The sequence below is a fragment of the Enoplosus armatus genome, chromosome 13 (assembly GCF_043641665.1).
Source record: "Enoplosus armatus isolate fEnoArm2 chromosome 13, fEnoArm2.hap1, whole genome shotgun sequence".
Lineage (NCBI taxonomy): Eukaryota > Metazoa > Chordata > Actinopteri > Centrarchiformes > Enoplosidae > Enoplosus > Enoplosus armatus.
Window position 1 is genome coordinate 10,947,529 of NC_092192.1, and position 14,233 is coordinate 10,961,761.

Sequence of the window (14,233 nt, forward strand, 5' to 3'; positions counted from 1 at the left end):
ATTACCGCGCTTTTTAAAAACATGTCCCTTTATTTCGCGTCGACGGATAATTCCCTGAATCCGAGATGTCCTTTTTAAAAGCAAAACGCCAAAGTGAGGCTTAATACACCAGAGGTGCTGCGTTTTCACAACTACCCTGGCAGTCCCTCCACACCACAGCAGCGACTATCAGTGACTACAGCCCGCCTCTGTGCGCCTTACCCCCGCCACCGGAGCAGCGATGCCCCCCGGTGTTGTGACCGCGCCACGGAGCTCATCGGCCGGCTGCTTCTGCGCCTGCTGCGGGGTGAAGATGAGACCTTATTTCACCGAGAACTCCGTGATCTCTCAGGGGACAATTTATCAGCTGTAAGTTTACTGAATACACTGTGCTCAGTGCCCCAGGCTTTCTGTGTGAAAATATTCAACTATGAATTGCAGTAACATCTTGAGGATATTGTATTCTCACAACCTCATTAGTGAGATGCTTAGTGTGGGCTGCTAGAATCTGATTCAGTGTATAATATCACTGGGTAGTTGGACATTTCTTTCTGACTTGAAGCTTACTTGGACAATCCCCTAATATCCTGTCTTGACACAGTTCTCAACCGCCCTGACCTGGTATGACAAAGGCATGTGGTTTTCCCATGATGACTTAATGGGAAGGATATGACAGTACAGCAAAAAGCAGCAAAGTCTGCTGCTGCAGGAAGACGTTTCCTTCCTTTTGCTCCATGCGAAATGTCTGCCAGATGCCATACTCATCTGCTAACACCCACCTTTTTTTTTTCATTTTAGATGTGCCTAAAATGCATCTTGAGGGGGCACAGCAGAAAGGCACACAGTGTACCTGAGACAGATTGTTCATGAATCAGAGGATGTGATTAATCTGTCAGCCGTGTGTCTTCAGAGAACAATTTCTGGGAAGGAACGCTGGCATTTATTGGCCATTTATGTGTTTGATCAACCAAGTCAAGATATAAGTTTATAGCACTTACCCATTATTCACACTTGTATAGGACATCTGTCTTGCCAACCGAAAGACAAATTCCAAAATATATCTATCTTAGTTATTTATTTATTAAAAATGGCATGTGGGTAGTAGGTGGTTTTCACAATTTCTGTCCAGTGTCATCATTTGCCAATGTTGCCAGTTTCTGGTGTCCACAGCCCCTGTTGTTGTTGGTCGCTCTGTTGGTTGGTAGTGGCGTTTTTCACTGGGAGAAAATCATGCTGTGTGCCCCAGATCCAGTTTTATGTGAGTTTTTTACAAATTGTAGAGGCGTTTTAAATATCACCATGAAGGAAACTTGAGTGCAAGTAAGATGTGGGTTGTGACTGTCTTTAGAAAAAATTGTAACAGCAAATCAAGTCATTTTTCTAACTTGGGAATGTACCTGGATACTTTTAAAGCCACTGCTCTGAAGCTGCGAATTGCCTAATTGTCACTGTTGTAATTACTGCTGTCTGTTCCATTTACCCCCCTTTGCTTCTGTCCCTTTTCTTGTTACAAACACAATGAGGCTTCCTCCTTGGTTTCAGCATAATGGGAAATCATAGCGAGCAATGTGTAATCATTGCTCGCTATGATTTCGGCCGTGCTTCAAGAAACGTCAAAGCAACGCCAAAATCAAAGGAATGCATTGGAGCATCTTAAGTCCATTACATAACTCTATTGTTCAGAGAGCAGTAGCGCCAAGTAGCTTAGCTGGAGGTGCCCATTTCATGCCAGTTAGTTCTTCAGTCATGTGCCATAAAGTACTAAAGTCTCAGCCAAAGCCAGTTAAGTTGTAATTGCCTGTGGAGTACAAAGATAAAAACTGCAGGTAGGTCTGCTCGTTTGAGAAAGGGTAAGGTTCATGTGAAAAAGAAAACTGGCTGGTTAAATGGTTGAACAGTTTGTTTCTCTCTGTAACTCCATATGTCTTTGTCTGTCGTGCCTCCTGTCATTTTATGAACATGTGCAGTTCAGTTGAGCCAGCACGTTATTGGAACCAGATGGTGTTTGTTGTAAACTGCACAGTCAGTCAAGTGTCTAGAACTCATAAAGGCACATAAATCGTTCCATTATTTTTTCGTTTAGAATGTTTGTACAGGATGTCCTGTGTATTTTGTAAGAAAACATAAGATTAAATCACCATTATTGAGACCCATTCAACTTTTGGACGACAATATCCCTCATACTCAATATTCAGCAGATGTTTTCATGTTGAAGAACAGGAGCTTCTGCTTCATACAGTTTGGGAATAAAAAGACAACATCCCCACAACACCAGCTTTAGCTGTTAGCTTTACATTAAGAGGACAACACATACAACTAGTTCCCAGAGCCCAAGGTGATGTCTTTATATTGCTTGTTTAAAAGATTTTGAGTTTACTATCAGGTAGAATAGTGAAATGAAGGAAATCCTCTCATTTGAGAAGCCTACTGGGGAATTATTACTATTACAGAAACAATGATCAAAAGAGTGGCTGATTATCTTTCTGTCGATGGACTAATCGATTAATCAACTGATTGTTTCAGGTTTACAAACAATACATCTTCACAAAAACACATTTCTTTAAGATAAGTTTTTTAAAAATTTGTTTAGTTGCAGCAAATTGTAGTGTGTTTGATTGTTGTGGAAACTTCAGTGTAATCACTCACTTTATTTTTTCTCTCTTTTCTCTCCTTCTGTCCAGCATCAGTGAAAGTTTCCTGACAGTTAAAGGAGCTGCTCTCTTCTTACCTCGAGGAAATGGCTCCTCCCCGTCTTCTGCCTCTCGCTTCTCACAGCTGCGCAGCAAACATGCAGGTGGGGTAAAAGGTCTTCATCAAGAGCAAGTGACTGTTTGACTGTGTCCACAATGCTGTTTGTAAATAGGGTGTCATATATGCGTAACTGCAGTTCTTGACACTGATCAAAGTTGTGGTTCATTACTCTCATCTTACCAGGAGACATCCAGCAGCATTTACAAACCATGTTCACTCTCCTCAGACCAGAGGACAACATCAAACTGGTGGGTAAACACTGTAACACACACACACACACAAAATTCAGTCTTAAGCTTTTCAATCAACTGTCAAGACATGAACTGTGTTTTTCCTGCCCCAGGCGGTTCGTTTGGAGAGCGCCCACCATCAGCTCACCCGCTACATGGTGGTGGTCTCAACCAATGGTCGTCAGGACACGGAGGAGAGCGTGGTCCTGGGAATGGATTTCAGTCCTGTAGATAGGTGAGACAGTAACACACACAAGCTTATATGTGCCTGCCTCTTTTAATACTGTGCATAAAATCGTAACACTGAGGCTTTATTTTTCCTTCCCAGCTCATGTTCTGTCGGGCTGGTTTTGCCCTTGTGGAGCGACACTTTGATACACCTGGACGGAGATGGGTAAGATACATACTTCAATCACAGAGCTCACACACGCTAATGCTGCTAAGATGGCTGACTGTGTCACTTCTTTCCTCTGTGCTCCCTCTCTTCTTGCTCTCAGGGGTTTCAGTGTGTCAACTGATTACAGAGTGCATGTATTCAAGCCCGTTTCTGTGCAGGCCATGTGGTGAGTCATGCCGTATTAATCACACGACTTGCTAGAAATGGATATCTATATCTGCCCTTTTATTGTGTTCATCTTGGTATCTAAAGCACGTCCTTGCCATTTATTTGAACGTTTCTTTTTCTGTCATGATCTCTATCTCTCCCCTTCATCGCCTGTCTCTCAATCTCTTATTTTCCACTCTCACTTACTTACTCGCAGGTCGGCCCTCCAGTCACTCCATAAAGCATGCGAGGTGGCTCGTTGTCACAACTACTTCCCGGGAAGCTTGTTCCTCACCTGGGTCAGCTACTATCAAAGCAGGGTCTCCTCAGACCAGGTACGCATCAACGAGTGGAATGTCATGCAGGATGTGCAGTCACACCGTGCCGATTCGCCCGTGCTCTTCTCTGACATGTAAGTATCCAGATCATATGGAAAATCTCTGCCCTTCCATAGCGTAATATACATAGTAGCATAAAGTGGTTTGGTCACACGTCTCCTTCATATGGCATACTGTATGTTTGCAGTAACACTTCATATACAGACATTGACATATTTTACACTTATTTCAACCTCACGGTGTTTCTGCAGACCTACAGAAAGAGAACTGACAGAGCGCCAGATCAAAACCAGTTTGAGGGAGATCATGATGCAGAAAGACCTTGAGAATGTCACCTGCAAAGAGGTGAGTCAGTGTCTCAGATGCTGGATTTGAAGATGCTCCGAACAGATGCTTTCAACATTGAAATTTCTAAAGCATTCAGTTTTTGTAACAAATTGAGTCCCTGCCAAAGAGGAAAAGTTTTTAGAAATGACATGTTTGAATTCATTTTTCGTCATTAGAATTCAACAAAAAATATGATGCCTGCATTTTAGGTTTAGATTTGCGGTTTTAAGATTCTGTCTGTGTGTTGTATGGCTGGATGTGTTTCTTAGATCCGAACAGAGCTGGAAATGCACATGACATGTAATCTGCGAGAGTTCAAGGAGTTCATCGACAATGAGATGATTGTCATTCTGGGCCAGATGGACAGTCCTACGGAGATATTTGATCACGTCTTCTTGGTAGGTTGACTCAGAACACCTCTGGAGTACCACTGTTGCATTTGGCACCAATGTTGGTCTCATTACCCTGAAATTTGCAGGATGAAGAACTGCCTGAACAGCTAGATCACTAATTAATTCATCAGAACACTCAAGAATAGAAAATGTCGCAGTTCTTTTAAGTAAAATGTACGAACATTGTTTGTACGTCAGGCTTAATCCACTCAGGAAACAGGCAAAATATGAGATAGTCTTGTGTAATTCCTCCCAATTTTAAGGTACTGTGTTCTTGTTTGGTTTGGAGAGCACATTGGATGTCAGGCATGCCTTGCCACAAGATTTTAGCATTATGAAAAGCTCAGTTGAAGGCTCTGAACTAGTCTCAGGATTGCGTTTGTTTCCTACAGGGATCAGAGTGGAATGCATCCAATTTGGAGGAGCTGCAGAAGAGCGGGTAAGGAGGGGGACAAAAACAGCAAAACTGTACCCACTACACAGTACAAGCTGTATTGAAGTCAATAAAAACATTAAGTATTGGAGGATAAGACCCTAACAATCATTTTGTTTGAATTAAATTAAATGTTTTGTGTTGAAATAGTCTTTAGTCTGTTATCCAAATGACTTCACATCCAGTCATTTCTCTCATCTTCTTCTCAGGGTTCAGTACATCCTGAATGTAACGAGGGAGATTGATAACTTCTTCCCTGGTGTGTTTGAGTACCACAACATCCGTGTTTACGATGAGGAGGCCACTGACCTGCTCGCTTACTGGAATGACACCTACAAGTTTATATCTAGAGCCAAGTGAGTGTCAAAGTGCATGTTCTCTGTTTTTTTCTCTCTGATCTGCTCATCTGGTCAGGGCAAAGCTGTCTTTCTTCCTTTTCTGCCTTTTTTGTCTGTTCTCGTCTGTCTTCTCTGTCTGTCTTCTCTTTTTCCAGGAGTTACCTTTAGAAAAACTTCACTCAATCAGCATTGTTGACAATGATAAACTGATGTGTATGCTTGATTCTTCCTATCTACTCCAGGAAAGCTGGATCCAAGTGCCTGGTGCACTGTAAAATGGGTATAAGTCGCTCTGCGGCCACAGTGATCGCATACGCCATGAAGGAGTTCGGCTGGGATTTGAAAAAAGCCTTTGATTACGTCAAGGAGCGTCGAGCTGTGACCAAACCTAACCCCTCTTTTATGAGGCAGCTGGAGGAGTATCAGGGCATACTGTTGGCCAGGTACCCACATAAACACACTGCATGGACTGTGATTGCTAAGGCTAATGAAATGAAAATGGAACAGAGAGGCACGCACAGCTGAACTACTATAAACAGATAGATTACAGTGCTGTATGTGTCATGAAATGCATTTCTAATATTTAAAGCTACATTCTTATATTTTTGTTTGTTTTTGTTTGGCCTCTAAGGGTTGTCAGAACAAGCCGTAAACACAACATTGACATATTTTCACCTTTTTATAAAGTTGTTATGGCTAACATGTTAGCAAATAGTTGTCAATTTACATATCCAGCAGACACAGAACAGCAGTAGCATTCATTTGAAGTTGTTTCTTTTTTGCTGCGTCACATTTATTTCCACCCCTTTGTCACCTTCTCCAATAGCAAGCAGAGGCACAACAAACTGTGGCGTTCTCACTCTGACAGCGACCTTTCTGACCACCATGAGCCACTGTCTACATCTTATGCCCAACCGCACAGCCTGGGTCACTCAGACCCCCATAACCAGGCCAGCAGCACACCTGGCCCCTCTGTGAAAGAACTGCTGGAATCACTGGGAACTTCGGCCAGCACTGGCAAACCAGCACACTCCACTAGCCAGCCTGATACTGGCATCCAGTCCAATCAGCGCAGCTCTTCATCCTCTGAGGTGGTGGAAGCTCTATCAGGCGATGCTGAAGCTCGAAGCCTTGAGGCTCCTTCTCATTCTGCTGTAGTCCAGATCAGCCAGTTGGACACCCCTTGTCCCGAGTCCACAGCTGGCTGTTTGTCTCAGTTATCTCCTCCGCTCTCCAACGGCTTATGTGACTCTGAGGAGCAGCCCTCATTGCCTCCTCTCTCCCAGCCAAGGGCCGCCACTGTGGTGCCTGAGCTTCAAAAAACAGACATGGTGACTGTTGCACAGAGTGTTTTAGTGGGCCAGCCTCACCCACCTCCATCCTTTCACCACCTCCCCCTCTCCCCTGCTCCGTCCCCACCTCCAGCCTGCATGGATGAGTTAATCAAAGCACAGGTGTTGTCCTGCTCTCTGCCTGTGATAAAACCAATGGTAGTGTCATTTCCTGGGCCCATGACAACACAAACATCAAGCACACTCCAGGCTGGACCCCAATGTCTGCCAGTACCAGTGCCTGTCAAAAAAACAGACTGTGACCAACAGATGTGTGGCTTGTCTTTGGACGGTTTCGCAGCCCATCCTCCCTCCACTTGTGATTTTATCAGCTACCCCGGTGCCATTCCACAAGACAACGAGGTGTTGTTCGGCCACAGTGCAGATCACATTAACTTTTTCAGTGCCAGGGAAAAGTTCAAGGGAATGAGTCAAGATGGTAAACCTCACTGTGCTGCGGTGCAGCAGTCACCCCAGCTGAAGAGTTGTGGCAAGGAACAGCAACCACTACCTCAGGAGGTCTCCACTAGTGAGGGGAAGGAGGAGGAGAAAAGAAAGGTAAGGCAACTGCTTGTAGCAAAACTTTCCAGATCTCCTGGACACTTACACCACACTTATTTCCATCGCAAACACCCAAGTTATTGTTGAAGCTTTGGGTCACAGAGACTTTAGTCAGAGCATCTCTCAGGCAGTGGAGATAAGTATGCAGTTGTTTTTATCGTTTTTCAAGGCAATGTTTGTCAATGTAAGATGCCCAATGTAATATAGAATATATAAATTATTAGATTAAATTTGAATTTGTAGGATATTTGTGTATTGAAACCCCAGCAGTTGAATTTGGTCTCAAATTTTTTATTTAGTTTGCTTTTGTTTTCTTGAGTCCAAGGTGCCACCTGGTGGCATAAAGGTAGAACGCTCCATGCAGTTTGTCTCACATCTGAATCAGTTTTACATGAATGTCTATTGAATAACGTCATGGATACACTAACACTTATATTTGGCATTTAAACTGAATCATTTATATTATCTCTCTTTTCTTTTTAGGAAATGACCATCCCTGTGCAGGTCACAGGACTGAAGCCTGCAGTGCACACAGAGACTTCACCTCTTGGCCCTCTCAGCCAACGAGAGCCTCCTCAGGGCCCCGAGGACCAGGAGGTGGGGAAGTCAAGGCAGGAAAGAGAGGATAGAGATGTTTTATCACAGAAGGAAGTTGAGGATGTTAAAGAGGAAGTGAAAAACAAAGAGGAGGAGGCTCCTGCTGGTCTCTACAGCGATTGGACGAGGGGGTCTGTGCGACGTGTCACACGACAGCTGGAGCAAAGAATGAAACAGGAGCACGAGACTCCGTCACCCTCCTCATCTCCACCAACCCTCTCCGGCAGCTCCTCCTGCTCTCTGCGGCGCCCACACAGCGTCCATTTTGCGTCAGTGTCTAATCCCCAGGATGCATCAGTTTGCTCGCAGGTGTCTGTGTGTAGCCGTGTGCAGGATGAGCAGCAGGAGGAGGATGATGGGAAGGTAGGACCAGTTAAAAGGGAGAGTGGTGATGTAGCTGAGATAGGGGCACTAGGAAATAATGACGGAAGCACAAAAGGACACAAACTCCAGCCTGCTGATACTAGATTGCTCTCTACCTCTTCTTTCCACCGCTCTGCCCATTCTCCCTTTGCCTCTGTGAACTTTCTGTGTTTGGAGGGTGTGACAGAGCTCGAGTCAGGCACAGACTGGGACTGCTCCACAGAGGCACCCCATAGTGACATTATCATGAGGGAGACGTGGGAGACTTTGTGTGAGCTTGGTGCCTTCCTGCAGCAGGTGAGCGTGGGCGGAGCCTGCAAGACCAGGTGTGTGGACCAGGTGTTTGGCCTCAGTGCCAGAACCACTCAGAAGCGAGGGAGCGCTGTCCAGAGGAGCGTCAGAGAGGTGGAAGCCAGGCTTCGCCAGGCAGGACTGACCCCACCATCCCTGATGAAGCGCTCAGCCTCTCTGGCCAAATTGGGCTGTCTGGAGCTGCTCGCCAATGACCTGAGTGAGTGGGAGCTCAGCCGCTCTCCTGTAGCTCCGTCCTCAGCAGAACCTCCGATCCACGCCGTTAGCGATGAGTCCAAAAAGCAGCGGGTCCACAACTCTCCTTCCTCAGCCGGCCAGCAGCCACAAGTCCTCGGGATTGGTGCGGAGAGGCTTTCTGAAGCTGGGGAAACATCACCACCTCCACCATCTCCACCATCAAATCAGAGTCTGCAGGGGGGACAACTCCCCGGCTCTGGCCAAGATTATCTGCATTCACCTGGGTCGACGCTCATGACAACAAGGCAGCAATATGGAAGGACTCACCCTCTAAGGCGGCTTAAGAAAAGAACTGCTTGTACCCTTTACCACACCATGTAACCCTCACTGTGTGTGTGTGTGTGTGTGTGTGTGTGTGAGAGAGAGAGGGGGATCATATACACCTGTGAGAAATGGACAAAACAAACCAATGCCTCTTGCCTTAAAGGATATGTGGTTTCTGTATGTTTCTTCCCTGCAGATCCTCAAAGAGCCCCTGTGAAATCTGTGATATGAGATGCTCATCTCAGTGCAAGAACAGTGACAAGGCTATGAAGGTTCCAGTCAATTGAAATTAAAATTACAAGTCAAATTGGAAGAAACACTGTTTAGTATATAAACACTTTCAGAAGACATTCAAAAAGCAGCAAAAACAATCATCCACGTATGGCTTGTTTCAAATGTACCTGAGCCTGCACACATTCACTCTTTACATGATTGCTGGTTTCTCCATCATCAACTTGATATTTACTTGATTGAAAAGTCCGACCTGATGTCAGGTGGAATGTAGCCTCTGTTTTCCTCTTCTCGTGCTTTTATGTCTCTTAATCAATATTTGCTAGTTGTGCCAGGTAGCTGCCAAGAAAATGATACAGCTGTTCTTCTGGTACAATCTGACAGGCAAATTCATCAATTCAACATGCAAACAGACTTCTCAATCCTGAGACAAAGACAAACTTGGCAGAAATGCTTCGACAAATAATACCAATCAAAGTCAATTCTTCTGTCTTGAGACTGATTTTTAAATGCGGATTGTGCTAGCAGCAGCGCATCTAAGCACACAAGAGCTCAGGTCGTGAACCACAGATCAGCGTTTTCCCCCAAAGGTGTAGCCAGAGCTGGTGGCAGGATTACTGCATCATTGTATTGAATCAAAATGCAAAAAGAAGAGGCTTGCTGTTTGTTTCATGTTTGTTTTGACTACACAATACCTCAGTCAGTCTGAACCAAATCTGACCTGCACAAACGTCAGACTCCTGGAATGTCCGTCAGAAACAATTTCAACTTCACTACTCGATAAACTGAAGTAAACTCATCTCTCTCGTGTTCTCTCACAGTTCTGATGCCACTCAAACTAGACATTTTCTGTATGTATTACTGTGTGGGAGAAAGGGTAGGTTAGGGGGTTGGGAGCTGAAGGCAGAGTTGTATATTTGTGAGTTTTCTGCTATGTTCTCTTTGGGATGTAAAGGTCTATATTGTGAGTGTTGACATTTTAGGAACTTGTACATGTTTTTATATCTGGTTTGTGTCTGTGTGTGAGTGCGACTGTGTAGCACAACTTTACCATGTGAGTGTGTACATTTTCTTTTTCTTTTTTACACATTTTTAGGAGTGTGCCTGTGGCTGGCAAGTGAAGCTTCTCTGCAGTCTATCAGAAATGTCTGTACAGGGAGGTCTGTCATACATGCACTTTACTCCCATTTTAATTTTAATGTGGCTTTTGTATGTGTATGGTTGCTACTTTTGGGGAGCATGCTTAGGTAGTAGCAGCAGCTGGGTATGTGTGTGTATTGTCAAAAACTGATTTGTTTTGTTTTATTTTAAACTATCAGTGTAAATAGTCTTTTATATCATGTTCAACTGTGACCATTAAACAATGGAAATCATTGAGCGTTTAACTGTGAGTCTGTGGACAGTAATGTCCAATGTAATACACTTTTCAGTAGTTTAAGTTTCTTTTTTTTAAGTTCTAATTCTAGTTCTTTAAGTTAAGTTTTTGACATTATTTTATATTTATAAATTGGCCAAAAATAGCCAAAAAATGTCCAATTTCAAAGACCCTGAGGTGACATCTTCAAATTGCTTATTTTGTTTGACTAACAGTTCAAAACCCAAAGATATGAAGTTTACTATGATATAAAATGGATATAAGAAGAAAATCTTCACATTTATGTTGATGGTACCAGACAACGTTTGGAATTATTTCTTGTTTAGTGACTCATTCAATGAAATTATTATTTTCAGGATAATCAGGATTGTCCATTGTCGTTAATGCACTTATCATTTCATTTCGACTCAGAGGATCACATCCACAGTGTGTTATTTCTTCATGTCATACAGGTTATTTTCATTCTATGAGGTGAGTATTTTCTCTGTTACTTGGAAAACTGTACTTGAGGGTTTGGTAATGTTGAAGGCTCAACAACAAAAAATGACATTTAAAAAATTATATGAAAGTAAAAAGTAAATGATTTGTAAAGTTATTCAGTCTGTTGAAAATGTAAGATCATACAAGTTAATCATTTTTAGCCAAAAGACGTAGCTGCAACAGTGTGAGGGGAAAATAGAAAAGAAACAGTTAAAACCCCCAAGTTATTTCAGTTTGGAAGAGGAAACACTTGAATATGATATTTACCGTCAGGTTTGTTATGTGACATGTACATCTTAAATTATTTTCTCCTAAAACCACAGCAAGATATGTTGCTAACAATGCAGAATAACTGATGTTTTCCTTTTGACTGTAATCTAATGTCATAACACACCCGTGTAAACATCTTAAACTGATTAGAGAAAAAACTATGTTGGTGGCATGTTGGTTGAAACGTATTGCTGTCGACTAAAGTCATTAGTATCTTCAGTTCAACACTCCGTATATAGCATAGATGTCCGGCAGTATAAAACCCAGTGAGTACAGTTATCATGTTGCAAGGTCAGTCCTCTCATGTTCTACTCTTTTTTTTTTTTTTCTCTCCAGGAGATATCTGAGGGGTTTTATTAAGCTCTTTGTTTTGTGAGCGGCAGTGCAGCGAAGAGTTTGACCTCCTCCTTTTTTAACAGCAAGACCCCAGTTCAGCCTCCAGGTATGTTTAGTGTGTATCCAAGACTCATTATGCACCAACTACTGCCTTTGGACCACTAAATGCAAATATCATGAAGACATTAGAACCAGCCAGAGGTGCGCATGTTAAAACTGTAAAAATTCCCTTTTCTCTCTATCTGCCTTTATTCTTATTATTTCTGCTGAGTATTAATGGAGGCAAATGTAAGTCCATCTCTGTGTATTTGGAAATTTGGACATGTTTAAGACCAGTGATTTAAAGGTTTTTCTGGTTACACGCGTTTCAGCACAACATAAGTCAGTGTGAACTAAACTGTGGATCACTTTTCATTTCTTTGACACAAAGAGCATCCAATGACCACATCTTTCAAAATTCATGAACTGTTTTCTCACTCAAACTCAACCACCACCGTTCAAAACATAACACAAAATGACTGAATTAGACTGCAATTAGTAACATTCTTCTATACAAAAAACCCAAACCCATAAAGGAATGATTTACCTGACAGAGGTGGAAAGTTCATGACCACCAGCCACATGATCAGATGTCTCTACAGGATGCAATGAATGTCTGGATGTCTGGACCTGTCTGCAGAAGATTTCCACGGATGGATCAAGCATGCAAAAAGATTCTTTCATTGGTTGAGTAAAAGTGAAATCAACTTCAAAGACAATAGTGATGTAAAGCTTCTGGTTGTTAGTGTGTTGTAGGTCATTCTGTACTGTACTGTCAGTGTTCTGAGAGTTGATCCTGAGGTGTGTATGAAGTGTTTTGGTTGCATTAGAGCATTTTGGATATTACATAACTATTGTGCTGAGCTGTATGTTGGTACAGAGAGCTGTGTGAAGATTTTTCAATATGTAAACATCTGTATAACCAGCCACAAACATGGGTTATTCGACAGTTTGCAATCTGTTTGTTTGTTTTAACTCTGCACATCAAGCTACTCCATCTATAGGTGCTCTTTGGTCAACTTCAGAATTATAAGTTTATGGGGTTTTTTTTTTTTTTTTTTTTTTTAGCTTTGATCACCTTGTGGCCATACAAACACCTTGGTTGCAGGAGTCAACGTGTAACACTTGAAGGCAGCATGTGAGATCAGGTCACCTGTGCGCGTGTATTCACCAGTTTCATCTCCCACTACTCTCCTGTAAGTCACAGTTTAGAGGCCACCAGTTGTGACACTGACCCCCGGGGACGCGCTGGCCCCTAACCGGCGCGCGCCACGTTTGCCTGTACTGACAGAGCCTGTTCCAAAATAGACGGCACCCACCCTGCACCCACCCACACCCTCCTCTCTCCCTGCTCTGCCCCGGTACTCTCCCCTCTCTCTTTCCCTGCCGAGGAGCGTCACGCAGTTGTCCAGTGCGTCTCCTCAGCAAGTCCGCACCGACTCCAGGAAACCGGATCGCAGGGACTATCATTCAAAGGAATAAGAACAGCAGGAGAAAGAGGAGGAGGCGGCTTTACAACAGAACCCGTGAGTTGTCCAGGGAAGAGGGGTCTCCCCAAAACCTGAGGTGAGTCTGTCTTGTGGACTGTCTTTAATTATACGTGTGTCAGTGTCGGTGCTGCAGTGGGGTGAGAGGTGCGTCAGCGTCTTTACTGCACTGCTGGAGAGGAGTGAGCGCGTCAGTGTCGGCAGCCTACATTGTGACTGTGGACGGAGCAGGTCTTGAGTCGTGCATGGCAGCTGTGGGCTACTTTTAAGGAGCACGTTGTAGGCTACATTACTAACCCCCTCCCTCGTCCCTCTCTCCTTCCCTCACACCTCCTGCGCCCCTGACAGCCTGTGTCCCCGTGTTTATGTGTGTTTGTACAGGCTGTGCGCACTGGCTGTTTAAATTGACGGTGGGTTCATTAACGGTAAAGCGCCACAGAGTGCGTTGCGTTCATTCTGGGACTATTTAGGACCAGGCCGGCGGGTGGGAGGAGCGGCTGGCCCCGGGTGGGACAGTGCAGTTTGTCATGTCTATATTAGGAAAGTGGCAGTGTCATTCTTTCGCTCTGTCTCGACTCTCCAGAGCCGTGCCATGCGCGACTGAGGAGGGCTATCTCATTAACCTGAGGCAGAATTAAAGGAGGTTTTTTCACGTTTCATTTCAAGTTTTTAGATTGTTGAATGAGATCTCCTCTGCTAAACATTATCTCGTTGCAATTAGGCATCCTGCTGGTTTCAGCTCATGCCAGAGATGTGAAAATCAACTTGGAGAGAGTGGAAGCTTTCATGAGATAGTAATCAGTTCTTACAAACTTTAAAATATAGGTTTTTGTATGTTGGATTTTGGGGTTTTTCAAGCCCTTTCTTAAGAGCAGACCATGATCATGTTCAAATCAGATGATAGATATGCACAATAAAAAATAATCAGGTTATTTTATGTCAAATGGTTGAGCAAAATGAAGAAAAGATAATTAAGACAAGGGTAGTTTTGATTCATGCTTCTTCGTCTTCCAGTACT

General features: G+C 43.6%; 1 protein-coding gene across 1 annotated transcript; it reads left to right on the forward strand.

Moving 5' to 3' along the window:
• Positions 1–220: 220 nt before the first annotated feature.
• Positions 221–9,054, forward strand: ssh2b (slingshot protein phosphatase 2b). Its single transcript, XM_070916941.1, has 14 exons — positions 221–348; positions 2,661–2,773; positions 2,914–2,978; positions 3,074–3,195; positions 3,289–3,354; positions 3,458–3,523; positions 3,722–3,916; positions 4,094–4,187; positions 4,439–4,567; positions 4,954–5,000; positions 5,204–5,350; positions 5,575–5,775; positions 6,159–7,221; positions 7,708–9,054. The coding sequence occupies exons 1-14, from the start codon at positions 221–223 to the stop codon at positions 9,052–9,054; spliced, it is 3,783 nt and encodes a 1,260-aa protein (XP_070773042.1).
• Positions 9,055–14,233: the final 5,179 nt, after the last annotated feature.